The 16,897-nt window shown below is 47.6% G+C and overlaps 1 protein-coding gene across 3 annotated transcripts in view; it reads left to right on the top strand.

Moving 5' to 3' along the window:
* Positions 1-16,897, top strand: part of Mthfd1 (methylenetetrahydrofolate dehydrogenase, cyclohydrolase and formyltetrahydrofolate synthetase 1) — a 74,128-nt gene that overhangs the window by 26,975 nt on the left and 30,256 nt on the right. For 2 of the 3 annotated variants that reach the window (XM_052739549.1, XM_052739550.1), the window contains 12 exons: positions 2,246-2,305; positions 2,644-2,697; positions 2,867-3,003; positions 3,119-3,219; positions 5,461-5,597; positions 6,557-6,668; positions 11,258-11,385; positions 11,774-11,871; positions 12,054-12,227; positions 13,599-13,735; positions 16,038-16,084; positions 16,815-16,897. The exon at positions 16,815-16,897 is cut by the window's right edge and continues 25 nt beyond it. In XM_052739549.1, coding sequence (XP_052595509.1) covers positions 2,246-2,305; positions 2,644-2,697; positions 2,867-3,003; positions 3,119-3,219; positions 5,461-5,597; positions 6,557-6,668; positions 11,258-11,385; positions 11,774-11,871; positions 12,054-12,227; positions 13,599-13,735; positions 16,038-16,084; positions 16,815-16,897 — 1,268 coding nt within the window. Of the gene's footprint in view, positions 1-2,245; positions 2,306-2,643; positions 2,698-2,866; positions 3,004-3,118; positions 3,220-5,460; positions 5,598-6,556; positions 6,669-8,720; positions 10,219-11,257; positions 11,386-11,773; positions 11,872-12,053; positions 12,228-13,598; positions 13,736-16,037; positions 16,085-16,814 lie in introns of those variants that run through there. The other variant, XM_052739551.1, reaches the window with a different exon arrangement.

The raw sequence follows: 16,897 nt of genomic DNA, 5'->3' as shown, positions 1-16,897 counted from the left end.
GGCCTCACCGTGGCCCCTGAGATGGCTGAGCTCTCCCAAGCCTGGACCCCCAGTCTTCCGTTTGTACCTGCGTCGTCTGCCATTGGGTATATTCCTTTGGAAGAGGATGGAGGTTTGTGGTTTTGTCTGTCTGTCTGTCTAGAGCAGGCGTCATGTAGCAGGAGCTGATGGTGAACCTGCTGTGTAGCCAGGACTGGCCTTGGAGTCCACAGCTACCTCAGAAATGCTAGGATTACAACTGTGTGCCCGAAAGTGTAGAGGTGCGTGCTCTTGACCCCAGTGCTTGAGGCAGAGGCAGGTAGATAGCTGGGAGTTCAAGGCCAGCCTGGTTTGTATGACAAGTTCTTGGCCAGCCAGGACCGCACGGTGAGACCCTGTCTTAAAGAGAAAAGAAAAAAAACAAACGCTAACATACGTGCTGTCTGGCCCATTATAAAAACCATTTGCAAAGGAGTTGAACCAGCCTTTATAATCCCAGCTTGTGAGAGGCAGAGGCAGGAGGCTCAGAGCCAGCTTTGGCTACATAAAAGATTCTAGGCCAGTTTGGGCAACATGAGACCCAACTTGATCTCAAACTCATACCAATCTCCCTCTTGGCTCAGCCCCCTGGGTGCCAGCATTACAGGTGTGCACCACATCTGGCTTAGTTTTGTCTTGTTGGGTCTTCCTGGTGGTGTGATGCACAACCCCTTTGCAGGAAGGGATTAGCACTGAGGATGAAATGCTTAAGTAACGTTCTTGACAAATCATATGAGGATTAAGCTGTGTTCTGGGGGACCGGTCTACCAGCCACCCACTTGACCGCCAGTCAAGAATTGAATGTTCTTCAAACACTCTTGCATCTAGTCTCTCATTATGTAACCAGCTCCTCTGTGAGAGGCTCAGAGCTTGGGGATGCAGGCTCTGCACTTGTCTAGCACGCAGGAGGCAGGACCAAAAAGCAAAGCTAAACCTCCAAGATTCAAGCTCTCCTACAGGACTCTCCTAGTTCTCCTAGTTCCTTTGAAGTTCAAATTAGTCAGCAAAGCTGAGAACCAAGCGAATATGGGACAACCAGAGCTGGGACTCAGGGCAGCTGGGAGATCCCAGGGCAACATCAGGCTATCCACACGGAAAGTTCTGGAAATGTTATGAAGACCAGTGTCCATCAGCCTGGGGCCTGTGCGGAGGACTTCACTTAACCAGGACTTTGCCCAGTGTGGAGAGAAGCAAAACTTCTTCTGCAAAGTGGTGTTGACCACCAGAACACGGGAAAACATTTGTGAAATAGATTTTTACAGATAGCTGATTGCAGCAAAGAACTGTAACATGGTCAGGATGAAAACAGATACGGTGTAGCGGGGTCAGGGTTCAAAGGGTACAGCGGCTCCCACACTGACTGCTGGGAGGTGGGCACGGTTCGCCCTCTCCCCTGGTCCTGTTCTGTATAAGCTAACTAACAGTTCTAACAGTTTTCACCGCAGTGTAGCTGAACATGAGTGTTTTCCACTGCCCCAGGGGGTAGGAGGAGGGTGTGCGGTGTCTGGTGTCTTTCTGGACTGATGATAATTTCTCAGTTTCAATTACCTGGCCTGTTCTAAGTAACCCCCATTTCTGGTAGCCTCTAACACTTCTGCCTTGTTTACAGTTCAGGTACAGTGCAGTAGCAGGTACATACCCTCCCCTTTTTTGTGTTTTTTATATATTTTTTTTTCTATTTTAAAGATTTATTTATTTATTATGTATGCAATATTCTGCCTGCATGTGTGCCCACATGCCAGAAGAGGGCACCAGTTCTCATTATAGATGGTTGTGAGCCACTATGTAGTTGCTGGGAATTGAATTCGGGAACTCTGGAAGAGCAGCCAAGCTCTTAACCTCTGAGCCATCTCTCCAACCCCACCCCCACCCCCTTTTTTAGAGATGAGTCATTCTTATGCCCAGGCTGGCCGTTATCTGATGGGTTTAAACACCTCTTTTGCTTCAGCCTCTTGAGTAGCTTGAAACTGCAGGTCCACGTCATTGCTTCCAGCTTGACATATTTTTCCTCTTGGCATTGTCCATGGGATTGTATGAGCCCATGGTTAGAGGGTACAGAGTACAGCCACTTGTATTTGCCCCCGGCTTCCTTTGATTCCATAAAAGTTCTCTCCATCAAGAGTGCCACGGCTCCAACAGGCGTTTTATCCAAACTAAAGCTGCAGAAGTTTCTCTGTACACCTTGCCTTTCCCTAACCGTCTGATTTGCATCTATTTATTATTCCAGGTTGGCGACAGAGATGATTCCAATCTTTATATAAATGTGAAGCTGAAAGCTGCTGAAGAGGTAAAGCCAGAACACCACCCCCGGCCCACATCCTGTTGGGGACCCCCTCCCCTCTGCCACCCGCAGACCCTAATGTAACTGTGGAGCAGGTCAGAGTCGGCTGACCCAGCACAGCTGGCTCTCCCGTGTGCTTCTCCTTGCTTTTCTTCCCAGAGAGGCGGGTGAGTGGATGTGGGGTGATGTTGAGTGCGCTGGTGACGAGTGAGTGGTGCTCTGGCCTGGTTCTCCTCCACACCCGGGTGAAACGACGCCTGGCCCTCCTGTGTCCTAGTCACGGTCCTTCAAAGAAACAGGCCCCGTCTCAGGCCCTTACCTGGTTCCTGTGTTTGCTTCTGCAGATCGGGATCAAAGCTACTCACATTAAGTTACCGAGAACGTCCACCGAGTCTGAGGTGAGTGTGGGAACGAGCGTGCTGAGGTGCCTCCCTGTCTGCCTCTTTAGTGGAAATTGAGGGGTGAGATACACTTTGCAGACAGAAGACACAGGTTCTTCTTCCTATCCCTCTCTTCCCCCTTTCAACATGTGTGTGGTAAACAAATTCAAAGTGACACTTGTTTTAGGTGTTAAAGTATGTCATCTCCTTGAACGAAGACTCCACTGTGCATGGGTTCATAGTGCAGCTGCCTTTGGATTCGGAGACCCCCATCAACACGGAAGCAGTCATCAACGCCATCGCACCCGACAAGGATGTGGATGGGTAGGTGCTACCCACCGGTTTGTTTACTACACTTCTCTTCTGGAGACATACCACATTTGTTTTTGACGAGCAGAGGCTTCCTTCCTTCTTCCCTATTTTGACGGCTTTGTTTTAGGTTGACTAGCATCAGCGCTGGGAAACTCGCCAGAGGTGATCTCAGTGACTGCTTCATCCCGTGCACACCCAAAGGATGCTTGGAGCTCATCAAAGAGACAGGTAAAAAGGAGCAGAACCAGCAACAGGAGGGCGCCGTTTCCTGAGAGCCTTCTAGATACATGGCAAGACAGAGGAAGTGGGCCGTAGGGAAATGGGCTTGATTGACAAAAAGAAAAAAAAAAAAGCTGAAGAAAATGCTCCGTTTTCTCCCCAGCCCTGAGGAGTATGCACGCTGTTGTTTAACAGTGAGGAAACAGGCTCAGAGCCAGCCTACTTGCAAAAACACCTGTAATCCCAGAACTTGGAAGGAAGATCATGAGTTTGAGGCCATCCTGGATACATGAGAACTTGTCTCAAAACCAAGGGCTAAGGTTCAGTTCCCTGCACTAAAAACAAAAATAAGCGAACAGACAAAAGGCCGGAGAGGGTTTCTGTCTTGAGATAACAGAACCAAGATCTGAAGCCAGGCTTATGTGCGTTCGAAGCAAGTTATTTTGTGTCGAGGTGGGTGGGGTGGGAATCCTAAATGACTGTAAGAATTCAGAGTGCAGAAGTGTAAGTTCCTGTCCCTGGAGCCAGCACCAAGTCCCTACCGTGGTTCCAGCAGTAGACAGATGGCTGGAACGGATCTCGTGAACAGTCGCCCTACATTACTTTATTATATAGCTAGTACCTTCGTATTTTAGTTCCATCATGAATACTTTTAGCAGAGTTTATTTTTTGCAAGGAAATGAGTCCTGTTAGAAAGAAGTAGGTTAGAAGTTTCAAGTGAGGCATTTGGCCAGCGTTAGTAATGAAAGTTGTCTGCTCTTGGCCAGCAACGGTCGAGCCAGTGGCCTTGGCCCAGCTGTGACAGTTCAGACCTACAATTTATATTCTTCCAGTTGTTTAGCCAATGTTTATTACAGCTTTATAGAAACGACTCTCATGAGCTACAGCAGCTGTGGCTTCCCAGTGTCTCACAAGTGAAGCCACTGGAGCCCTAAGGTAGCTTCAGCTCTCTGCTGAATCCTCACTGGTACAGTAAGATGATTGATTGATAGTGATTGGTTTGCAGTGCTGGGGATGAAACCCAGGGACTCCGGCATGCTAGTCGGCTGTTCTACAGTGGAGCCACGCCTCCAACCCACCAATGCACCTGTTCATCGTTTCAAACTGTGAGGACTCCAATTCTAGTCTGGATAGTCACAGCACTGACATTCTCTAAGTGCTGGCCTTCTGATGACATTGATTATTGATGATGAGATGTCAGAGTATTATTATTGAGAGATGTGGTTTAACTCTCAAGCTGCCTCAAGCAAAGGTTCATAGCTTTTTAGCCTTGATGGGATATGGTGGCCGGGCAGAGTGTTGCCGAACTCTCTCCTTCCTTCTGTGTGGGCAGCTCCCTTTCAGCCCCCTCCTGGTAACCCCACACAGCTCCCACCCTGCTCTTTTCTCACAGTCATGGGCTGCATCTCATAGACCAGGGCTGAGGTAGAGCACGCGTCACCTCTGTGGGACAGCAGGTATCAGTGCCGAAAAAGCACATTAGTAGAGTGGGCCTGGTGATCCATGAGGCAGGACCGTGAGTTCAAGGCTGAGCTATGGAGAGAATGATCAGGGCTAAAGCAGGCAACTGAGAGTATCTCAAAATAAAAACAAGCCTCAGGGTATAGTTCAGTGGAAGAGCCCATGCCTGAGGCCTTGGGTTTGGTCCCCAGCACTGGGGTGGGGAGGTGTTGATGCTGTGGCAGAAGCGTAAGTGCTGAGTCAGCAAAAAGGTTTTCCCATCACTTACAGTTCCCATTATCACTTCCCTGCAAATAACCCTGTGGTTCCGGCCCTAAGCCAGACAGAACTTTGGATGAGAAACTGTATGAATACATTCGCCAACTTTGGAAAGCCTCACTGATACTAATCTAATTTCCTCCAATGCTGTGACCCTGTTCCATACACCATAGTTTTCTTGACTATTTTGCTCATGTAGTTTAATCTGATAACTACTTCCATATGGCCGTTAGCTGTGTGTCGAGGTTTCTTTTTTTGAGTGTAGGATTTCTTCCCACTCCCTTATGACTCAATGAACAGATCTCGGCCTAAGCAGATCTCCAAACTCCACTGCAGGAAGGACAGTGTCCAAGTCCCAGACTGTGCCTGGAACTGAGGATGTGATGGCCGAGGGAGCGTTCTTAGGAAGACTTCTGTTATGTTGCAAAGAATCTGCTCCTAGGCGCTTAGGCTCTGTCTCCCATTCGGGTGGCGTGTGTGAGGGAGGGCAGCTGCTTCTCCACCTCTGATGCCTGCTGGCTTTTCTTCCAGGGGTGCAGATTGCCGGCAGGCACGCTGTGGTGGTTGGGCGGAGTAAAATAGTTGGTGCCCCCATGCATGACCTGCTTCTGTGGAACAATGCCACAGTGACCACCTGCCACTCCAAGACTGCCAATCTGGACAAAGAGGTAGGAGGTCCAGAGTACAGTAGGCAACCTGCGTGCGTGGGTACATTCTCTCCCTTAGCCCCAGCAACTACTCTGTGTTTCTGGTCTCACTTTATAGGAGGAAGGAACACATTCAGATCACGAACTTGCCCACATTTGTTTATCCAGCTCATTCTGACCATGTACTTTCTACACCACTCTGCCCCTTGGCACATAGGGTTTAGCAGTATTATGCAGGGAATAATGCCAGGCAGTGAAATTACGTCATGTGCAGATCACCCAGGCATGATGTTGTTGGCCCGTGGGGATGGAGGCACTCGAGAAGAGGTTGTGGGCATCTTCAGCTGCCTGTTTTCCGTTGCTTTATTAGTGTTGTTTTTGTGGTTAGGCTGAGTTGAACCCCTTACAGGAGGGTGGTATTTCACCACTAAGCTACATCCTTAGCTCCAGCGGCTTGTTTTGAACGCTGTATTCCTGATCCAAGAATGTTCATTCGCACGGCCATGTCCTTGTGAGTGGTGTAGTTTTGTATGTGGGCAGAGAACAAGATGGAGGCCTGTCACCCCCTCTTTAGTATTCTTAAACCGTTCTGTGGTGACGGTGGTAGAATCCCAGAAAAGAGAGTGCCTTCTCCAGGGTTACATAACCAGGAACGTTGTCCTGAGTCTGGCTCCAGACCTGTGCTCCCCCAGCCCCCACAGGTTCTCATTGCCTTTCCCGTTAGGGGAAATAACTAGGAAAGGGGGCTTCTGGCGTTACAGGACTGAGCCCAGCATGGGGTGGGTCAGCAACGGCTCTGTGCTTTGCATTGGAGGCCTTAGCCAGGATCCCTGAAAGTGTTGTTGATAACTCAAGATTTAATACCACAGCTCAGGCTTTTCCTTTCCACTTCTAGGTGTGTGTGTGTGTGTGTGTGTGTGTGTGTGTGTGTGTGTGTGATTACTGAGTTCCTGAAGTCTTGCTCCCCTCCCCTCCCCTAGGTAAATAAAGGAGACATTCTGGTAGTTGCAACGGGGCAGCCTGAGATGGTGAAAGGGGAGTGGATCAAGCCCGGGGCTGTCGTCATAGACTGTGGGATCAACTACGTTCCCGGTGAGTCGTGCTGGGGCGGGAAAACTTCAGACCTACCTCATGTTATGTCAAGTACCGGGGCTTAGTGAGACGGGCCTTGTCAGGAGGTGAGTAGTTGTCGTTTGTGAGCTGTCCCGTTTGTGAGCTGGGGTCAGAGGTATGGCTCCCCACTGTTCTATACTGTCCTCATTTGACTTAGTCCAGAGAGAGTGGACGAGGAGGCAGGTGTATTACTGCTTGCTTGTTTGTCTGTTTATCTGTCTGTCTGTCTGTCTGTTTATTTATTTGAGATACAGTCTCCTCCTATAGTCAAACCTGGCCTTGAATTCACGGTTGTCCTGTGCCGGCCTCCTGAATGCTGGGACTGTGGGTGTGCTCATCTGGCTGCTGTTCTACCTTCATGTAACAGTCACCCTTTATTTTAACAGCGGCAACAGATAGACGAAAATGATGTGCTACACTAGTTTTCCCTTATTGATGATCTTGCTTTCCCTGGTTTCGGTTACTCATGGTCAACTGTGATCCAAAAATATTGAATGGAAAAGTACTGCTAAACAGTCAGTGAGGTTGTTTTTAAGACAGGGTCTCACTCTGTAGTCATGGCCGTCCTAGAAATCACTATATAGACCAGGGTGGCCCTGAACTCCCAGAGATCTGCCTGCCTCTGCCTCCAGGGTGCTAGGATTAATGGCGAGCACCACCACACCTCAACAGTTCATGAATTTTAAATCGTTTGCCATCCCGAGTGGCTTGATGAACTCTTGGGCCACCCTTCTCTGTCCCGCTTCTTCCTTCTTGGGACAGGAACCACACCTTTGTCACTTGTGTCCATGCTAACTAACGACACTACTTGCTTGTTAGTCTGTTGGTAACCCCCACTTACCAGGTTTGAACTTCCAGCATCAAATTCGGTGGCAAGCGCCTTTACCCACTGAACCATCTCCTTTATATCTCCTGTCTGTGCGTGCGGCACGTTGTTCTTTCAAAAGAATTTCCAAGAACAGTACAGGAACACGAACACACACACACACACACACACACACACACACATACACACACATACATATACATATACATATGTGCGTGTATTACGTATATATGTGTGCGCGCGCACTAACTGATGAAAGGAACAGTTACTAACTCAGTAACTACTTCAGTGCATTGAGTGCTGTGGCAGGCCTTAGGCTCTGTGAGTGAGTATGGCCCAGTTGTGGGCTCCACCTATTCATTCATTCATTCATTCATTCATTCATTTTGTGGTTGTACATGCTAAGCACAGGACCATGTACACGCTAAGCAAGTGCTCCCCCATTGAACTATACCAGCAACCACCCTCCTCTGTATTTGGAATTTAAATAGCTTCCTCTTCTCTGTGCCAGTTCTTCCTAAGCCATATCTGATTTCCTGTCACCCAGGGATGACCTTTGTCTTCTGAAAACCCTTCTCGCCTTGCTCTGGTCGCGCAGCACTTGGCGTTTCGGGTGTGCCTTGTGTCCTGTGTCCGCAGTCAGCTCCTCGGTGGTCTCGTTGCTGCCTTGTCCTGCACCCTGCCTTCTGACACTAACACTCAGATCCATTCTTGAGGCGAGCTGCAGCAAGGATAATTTTTTTCTTGTTCTCGCTTCCCATCTGAAGTTTAAAATGCAGACACTGAGCTGCCAGGAGCATTAGTCACTGTCAAGTTCTCCCTGTTTCTAACCTCCCTCCCACTCGGCCTCGCTTTTAAGACAGTAGCTCATAATTGATCACTCATTTTCTGGGTGTAATTATCCAACGGGTGCGGAAGAAGTTGCTCTCCTGATCTCCCCACTGTGAACACTTGCAATGTGACATCTAAGCTCAGTCTCCATACATCGCTGGATCATAAACTACTATGGGCGTTTCAAAAAAACCGAGCGGTGGTGGCGCGCGCCTTTAATCCCAGCACTCTGGAGGCAGAGCCAGGCAGATCTCTGTGAGTTCGAGGGCAGTCTGGTCTACAGAGGGAGTTCCAGAGAAACCCTGTCTCAAAAAAACTGGAAAAAAAAAAAAGATGAGCTGTGAGATAGAAAAGAAAAACATGGGCTGGGGGTACAGCTCAGTGATAGTTTACTTAGTTTGTGTTATATACTGGGTTTGATCCATATTACTTCAGGGAGAGGGAGATATTTGTTTATTTACTTTTTAGAGATAAAACAACAACAAAGACAACCTGGGTCAGGATGTAGAATTCTGTCGATATGTCTGACACTTTTGATTTCTCAACATTGATTTCTCGTGTAAATGCTGAAATAGCATAGGTCATCATCAGTATTTTCACCAGTCCTAGGCATAGGGGCACATAAATTTTAGTAAGGCCAGACTGTGTTGTCCTCTGAGAATGGTAAAATCCCTGGGTTATAGGCCAGAGGTAGGCTTTAGGACCTGAAGACTGTTTTTGGAATGTCTTCATTTGATGAAGCAATCTAGTCCACCCCTGGGCCACCTCTTGCTTCCTATTTTTTAAATTGTTTGCTCGAGAATTGAATCTCAGCAGTAGGACAAGAGCTTAGCAAGCACAAGACTCTAGGTTTTATCTTATTAAAAAAAGATAAGAATTGTTTGTGTGATCCACTCAAAGATAAAAGGAATACATCGCTTTACAAATGAATGAATTAATGCATACATTAATGCATCTGTTTTTCTAGTTTTTAAATGTTGATTTGCAGGGTTGGGGAATCAAACTCAGGACCTTGCACATTCAGGGCCAATGCTCTGCCACTGAGCCACATCTCCAGTCACCTCAAAAGGATATGTTTTAGGAATCAAGCAGAGTGAGGAAAGTATTGGTCAGAACTTACGAATGTGTTTTTCCTGCTTGGCTTACTAGAAAAAGTAATTTGAGAAGCGCTGATGTTTTATTTAGAAGGGATATGAAAAGAAGGGATTCCCTATCATGCCTAGATCTAATCTGCACTCACCCAGTATAATAGCTTCTGTACTGGCCTCTTTAGTTAGGGGTCTCCAAATTAAATGTCAAGATCAAACTCCATTGAATTCTATGCTTGGACCTTTCCATTGACAGAGAGAGTCTAGGGTTAGGAATGGATAACCGAAGTGCTGATAAGTGGTTCCTTTCCCACTGACCACACATTATCTGTGAGGCTCTTGTCCCTCCGGCAGCAGGTCACTGAGTCAGCTCTTACAGTGTTTGGTCGGTGTGTACAGGCTCTGGGTGTGTGTGAAAGTCAGAGGCTAACTTCCTGGAACTGGTTATTGCCTTCACCTTGGTGAGTGGTTTTCTTTCTTCTGTTCTGTATACCACTGACTAGCTGGCCCCCTGGTTTCCTGTCTCCACCTCACCCTAGAAGTGTTGGAACGACAGGGATGCAGCGTCTTACGTGGGTTCTGGGGCTCTGACTCACTCAGCCGGTGTGGCTCCCATGGCTCTGCTTTTGCTTTATGAACCATCCTTCCCACCTCCTTAGCATTTTGAAATGGCTTTGAGGATGACAAGGAGAATCTTTCTTGTCCCAGTGTGCCGCTTTAGCCTCTCGGCAGCTAAAAAATTGCGAGCAGTTGTGTATCAGGCCTTTGCATCTTCGGACCACAGGTAACGAGGAGCCTCCGAGGGCAGAGGGCAGTTGGTGAGAGGGCTTCTTGGTTCTGGGTTGTTTTGTTGTTGGCTACATCTGAAAACTTCCTCTTGGCCACAGAGACACCCTCAAAGAGAAGTGGCAGTGTGGCTACGATTCTACCAGACCCTCCCGGGGGTGACTTAAGTGTCTAGGCCTGCCCCCCCCACCCCTGCATAGCCTGGAAGGGCACCAGAGCAGGGTGTAGGATGCTCTTTGTGTGAGTGAGCAATGGTGCATCACTGCGTTTGTTCCCTTGAATAACTATTCTTTGCTGGTGAGATTTGTAGTTCTGGTCCTTTTAAGGGAAGTGTAATTATATTCTTTGCCTTGAGCAAGCATTTAAGTAACTGCTGTCTTTGGAACGGGATGTTGAATTGTTCCTTCAGCTTCTGCCTGGAGCTCACTAACTGCTGACAGTTGCTGTAGAAACCGTATCTGGCAGCTGTGACATAGTTGGAGCTTTGTATACCTAAAAAAAAAAAAAAAAAAAAATTCCTTTGTAGGCCTTGGCAAATTAACATTTTAAAAGGTCGTCAGTTTTAAGAATAAAACACATATTTTATTTATCACCGGAGACTACAAAAGGATTCTCTGGGCTCTGAAAAGCCCCCTTTAAAAAGGATTTATCTTAATTTGTTTACTTTTAAATTATTTTAATTTTCATTCCTTGCCATTTACACATCTCATGAGGTCTTTGGGAGAATATAATTTTCTCCCTAGAAAATAGAGAACACCTGCCATCCATTTCACATTGGTGCTAGGGATAGAATCCAGGGCCTGACGCATGCTGGACCAGTGTTCTCCCACTGAACTGCGCCTGGCCCTGTCCAGCAGCTTTAATTAAAGTAGACACTTGAGCCTTGCGGGACTAATGCACGCTTACATTTTACGTAGACCTTTTTTCTGGGGTGAGGGGCAACCAAATTGCCATAGTTAATCACTAAAGTTGGAGATTAACAGCCTGGTTGTGACTCTCGGCCTTTGCTTTTTTCTCCCCTTTCTCTTCCAAACCAGATGATACAAAACCAAACGGAAAGAAAGTTGTGGGCGATGTGGCGTATGACGAGGCCAAGGAGCGGGCGAGCTTCATCACACCTGTCCCCGGTGGTGTGGGACCCATGACCGTGGCAATGCTGATGCAGGTAGGGTACGGGAAGTTCTGATTGTCCCGAAGACACCGCTTAAGACCTGCTCAGAAGTTAGGCGCAGATGGAGTCTGCTGAGGGGAAACGGGGTGAGAGGACAAAGAAATGGTATCTGTCACATTAGCAGAGGAAGCGGCGCCCTTTCTACAGCCTTTGGGATGTAGCCTGAAGTGGAGACACACTGCCTGGTACCCGCTTGCTGATGTGGGTGAGACAGAAGCCCCAGAGCATGGCACCTCCTCACTCATCCCTAGTTGAGGTGTTTTACAAGGGTGATCATGAACCGGTTCAGTTGGGGACTCAACTGTGATGAACTGGGCCTTTTACCTGATTGTGGAGTCAGACTGTTGAACTCTCCAATCTCCATGTCTGTCCCTTTGCCCAGAGCACTGTAGAGAGCGCACAGCGTTTCTTGCAGAAGTTTAAGCCAGGAAAGTGGACAATTCAGTATAACAAGCTGAGCCTCAAGACCCCTGTTCCGAGGTGAGAATGAAATGCCCTTGGTTAGAACTCCTTTGTGGCTGGTCGGGCTTTAACTGCTGGGTACTGTGGGTCCATGGCTGCTTCTACTGACAGCAGTAGATGGGTGGTGGGGGAGGTTGTTACTAGTGGGGTTAATTCAAGGCAGTAACTAAAGATCGACACCCATCCTTGTGTTTTTAAAGTGACATTGATATATCACGATCTTGCAAACCAAAGCCCATCTGTAACCTGGCCCGAGAAATTGGGCTCCTCACAGAGGAGGTGGAATTATACGGGGAAACAAAGGCCAAAGTCTTGCTCTCAGCACTAGAACGCCTGAAGCACCAGCCCGATGGGAAATACGTGGTAGTGACTGGGTACGTATGTCCCGTTGCCAGCAAGCGGCATATCCATTATCAGCAGCGGTGGCATTTACACTTAGGACACGTATGTGGAAGAGCGGTTAGCTCAGTCTTTTGTTGGTGGTGGTTTTTGCTTGTTTGTTTGTTTGTTTTGTTTTTTGAGACAGGATTTCTCTGTGTAACAGCCCTGGCTGTCTTGGTACTCTCTTTGTAGACCAGGCTGGCCTCGATTTCAGAAATCAGCTTGCCTCTGCCTCCAGAATGCTGGGATTTAAAGCGTGCACCACCACCACCCAGATCTCTTGTCTAAGGTTTTATTTCTTTAATTTATGAGTGCATGTGAGTGAGTGTGTGTTGGGGTGGGAGGTGCCCATAGACTCCTAAAGAAGCAATTCTAGGGGATCTGATGGCCTCATTAGCAGCGAGGACATTAGGCATTCATACGGTGCACTTACATGCATGCAGGCAAACACTCATACACATAAATAAGAACAAATAAATAAAATAAATAAAAGTGGGGGGGGGGTCTGGAGAGATGGCTCAGTGATTAAGAGCACTGGCTGCTTTTCCAGAGGACCCGGGTTCAGTTCCCAGTGCCCATGTGGAGGCTCACACCTGTCTGTAACTCCAGTCCCGAGGAATCTGATGCCCTCTTCTGGCCTCCACAGGCACTGCAAGCGTGTGATGCGTGTACATATCCAGGCAAAACCACCCATACACATGAAATAGAAAGTAAATTTTTATAAAAAGAACTTTAAAATCACAGGATAACAGAGTCAAGTGTCAATTATATTTCTTTCTTATAGTGAGTAGAGCTAAAGTTCTTTTAAGTCGCATTATTGTGTACATACATATACATGCACGTAGGGCTGCTTGTGTGGAAGTTGAAGGACAGTTTTGCGGAGTTGGTTCTTTCATTCCACCTTTATAAAGGTTCCAGATAGAACTCAGGATAAGGCTTTGATGTGGTGGAGTCATCTGGTAGACCCAGTTTTTTGTTTTTAAGTTTTTGAAAATCACAACAAGTCTCAGAAAAAGGTCTCTCAGGGTTTCTGTTCCTTTTTTTTTTTCTTTATATTTTGTGTGTGTGTGTGTGTGTGTGTGTGTGTGTGTATGTGTGTGTGCTCACACGTGCGTCTGCAGAGGCCAGAAGAGCATATAGGATTCTCCTGGGGCTAAGTTATAGGGGACTGCAAGCCTAGGTGGCTTGTTAGGTACATGGGTGCTGGGCCCCAAACCCAGTCCTCTTGAAGAGCAGCAATTGCCCTTAGCTGCTAAGCCATCTCTCTAGCCTCTTTTTCTTCTCATTTATGTAAGGAGTTATCTCTAGAGCGTCCAGTGATTCGAGTGACATTAATTCTATGGTCTTTTGCTCTCTTCTTGAAGAATAACTCCGACACCCCTGGGAGAAGGGAAAAGTACCACCACAATTGGGCTGGTGCAAGCCCTCGGCGCCCACCTGAATCAGAATGTCTTTGCGTGTGTGCGACAGCCTTCTCAGGGCCCCACCTTTGGAATAAAAGGTACTTGTGGCCAGAGGGACCTGCCTCCCTGCCCTTCCGTTAGTCCTCGCAGACTGACTTTACCCATGGTCGCTTATGGAGGCTTCAGCTTGTGTAGACAGCTGGAGTATTCACTTCAGACATTTGTATTGTGATGCATTTGAGGAAGGCTTTCATCGGTACCCCCAAGACATACGACTTTCGGTATACACAGGGATTGTCAAGGACGTGTAAAATGGAGTTCAAAGGGCTTTTATTTGACCCTGACATCCACTCTGCTGTCACAGTAGCAATAAAGGAGCTCATGGCTGCTGATCCAGGCTTCCATTGAAACAGACCAGCCCCACAGAATGAGAAAAGCCTGACCCCATTCAGTGTATGCTTTGTGCTCGGTATTGGGCTGAGCACTTGGTGTATGCATCATTCTTTCTTCCCATGTGAGATGATATCATCACCGCTTTATGACAGCAGTAATGAGACCTCATTGGTAACTTGGTTAAAGGCACCATTTTACATTTGTTTGTTTGTTTGTTTAGTGTGTTTATGCCACACCCTGCGTGTGGCGGTCAGAGGACAACTTCCTTAATTTGTTCTCTTTCTACCATATGGATCCTAGAGATCAAACTCTGGTTGTCAGGCTTGGCAGCAAGCACCCCCCCCACACACACCCCCCTCCCGCTCACCTGTCGCATCAGCCCCTACGGCTGTGTGGGGTCGCATATCAGATATTTATGTTACGATTCATAACAGTAGCAAGATTACAGTTGTGAAGTAGCAGTGAAATAATCTTATGGTTGGGGGGGGCGGTCACCACAACGTAAGGAAATGTATGAAAGGGTCACTGCATTCGGAAGGTCGAGAACCGCTAATAACTCAGACCACAGCAACGCTTGCCTCACGCCACTTTCAAGCTCTAAGCCACTGCACACGACCCTTTTGATTAGGTGAGAACACTGGATCGATAACTATATTTAACCTGCTGATTTTGTTCGCCGTGGTTTGTAATGATGCTCTTTTACTGTCTTTTCTTCCTCTTTTCCAGGTTATTTATTTATTTTATTTAGTGTTTATTTTGCATGCATTGGTTGGGATTCAACTCAGAGCATCACACATGCTAGGCAAACACTGCCACTGAGCTACACACTCAAACATGCTTCGTGTTTTTAGCTTTCTTTGTGCCCACTCGTTGTACATGGTGCTGTGCTACATAAGGACACCTTGACACAAATATGCACTGCGTGCCCCACACCCCATGCCCTCCCTTCCTCCCCTCTTCCTCCTCCCGTGACTCCTCTGTATTTTCCCTAGACAGGTTTGCTTCTACTTTCAAAACAGACTCTTTTAATTGAAACGATTTTTATTAATTATAATACGTTCTTAGAGGTGGCTTGGATGACAAGGTATCATGTTCTGCTTGTTCCAGTAATTAATGCAAATGTTCTCAACAGGCACACCTCTTCCCTCCTGCCAGGTTTGACTTCTTCTGTTTGTTGCCTTCCTTTTTGTCTTTGAGACAAGGTCTTTCCTGGTAGTTCAGGCTGGCCTGGAACTCACTGTGTAGCCCAGGCTGGCCACTTTGCCATCTTCCTGCCTCCTGACTACCGGGATTATGTGTGTGAGCCGCTGGGCCGTGCCTTTGAGCGTGTAACAACCCCCTTTGGGCTGTAGCAGCTTTCCCCTTATTCTGATTAGGGAGCCCATTGCTCCCTTTTCCTCTTGCTGAATTCCCCTCCTTGCAGGGTCTCTTCCTCCCTAAGATCAAATCTGTTCTTCACGCTGACATTTGTCTTTCCTGATCCCCTGGCACCCTGGACATCTCGACCAGCATTTTGTTAGCCACACAGGCCAGCAGAGCTCCAGCAGCTCAGCTGTTTTCTGATATATATCTTCTATTCTGGATGAGTCGGTGTCTCTGGGTTAGATGTGGACCTTCCAGATTCCTTTTTTTGGGAGCCAGAGTAGCTTTGTAAGAGTAGGAAATTAAACAGGCTTGCCTTTATGTCACTGTCACCTGGGTTTTTTTAATATGTTAGGAATCACAGGGAACCTATTTCTAAAGATAATAAGTAGGTATGTATGTGTGCGTTCATGGTTTTGTCATTTGCGCTCAGATTTCAATTGAGAGACTGCTCGGCGTGAACATGATGAAGTGTTTTAGTGCGGTGAGGGAAATTAGAAAACACCAGCTCACATCTGTCCAAATGACTAGAAAGTAAACAAACAGTATGCTTAGGAGTTACAGAAACCGGTTTGTTTGGTCTTTGGATTCCAAGTTATGGAACCGCGCGTTAACCTGAGTCCCCACCCTTGGTCTGTCCTCTAGGTGGCGCTGCAGGAGGTGGCTATTCCCAGGTCATTCCTATGGAAGAGGTAAAAAAACCCAGGGCTTGACTCGACCTGACTCTGTATGATAGCTTTTCCCTTCCGGAGATGAGGTTTTGTTGTTGTTGTTATTTTTATTACTATTATTTTAGAATGCTAGTGGACAATCCACTTGTTTCTTGGCAGGAGTAACACATTAGACAAAAACATCTTTATTTGTGGACTTGTGACAATAGCTTGGTCTCGGGGTCTGCCTTTCAGTGGGGATAATCATTTTGAGCAGGTGAACACATGCTGCGTGGTCCCGAAACACCAGAGTCCTCGTGACACAGGAACATGTAGGGACCCTGAGGGGAGCAGCGGTCTGTGCTCCTTCTCGATTGTGCAGCCTCTGCTGACCTCAGTGGTAGGGGTGTGCTCCGTTCTCTGGACGCTTTTGTGGAGAACTGCTAATTCTTTCTTTGGGAGGAGATGTTTCAAGGGACAGATCGCCAGCTGGGCATTGTTCTTTAAAACAACAAATAAATAGTTTCCAGTGTTCGCTGTATAGCCCAGGCTGGCCTTGAACTGATGGCAGTCCTCTGCCAGCCTCCTGAGTGCTGGGGTGACAGGGATAAGCCGCCGTGCCTGGTTTCAGGCATTGGCTTTCCATAGAGAAGCCCGCTTAGGAGCCAGTCCACTAGCTGGGCTTCGGCCAGCACCCACGGGGGTTAGCGCGGGTGGTTGTGGGAGGAGGCAGGGTCAGCTGGAGACTGCTGTGGTTTCTGCTCTTTTGTAGTTTAATCTCCACCTCACGGGTGACATCCACGCCATCACTGCAGCTAATAACCTCGTGGCTGCTGCCATCGATGCTCGGATGTT

The sequence above is a fragment of the Peromyscus californicus genome, unplaced genomic scaffold, assembly GCF_007827085.1.
Source record: "Peromyscus californicus insignis strain IS unplaced genomic scaffold, ASM782708v3 Scaffold_15__1_contigs__length_86483966, whole genome shotgun sequence".
Taxonomy (NCBI): Eukaryota; Metazoa; Chordata; class Mammalia; order Rodentia; family Cricetidae; genus Peromyscus; species Peromyscus californicus.
This window is presented reverse-complemented; position numbering and strand designations above follow the sequence as displayed.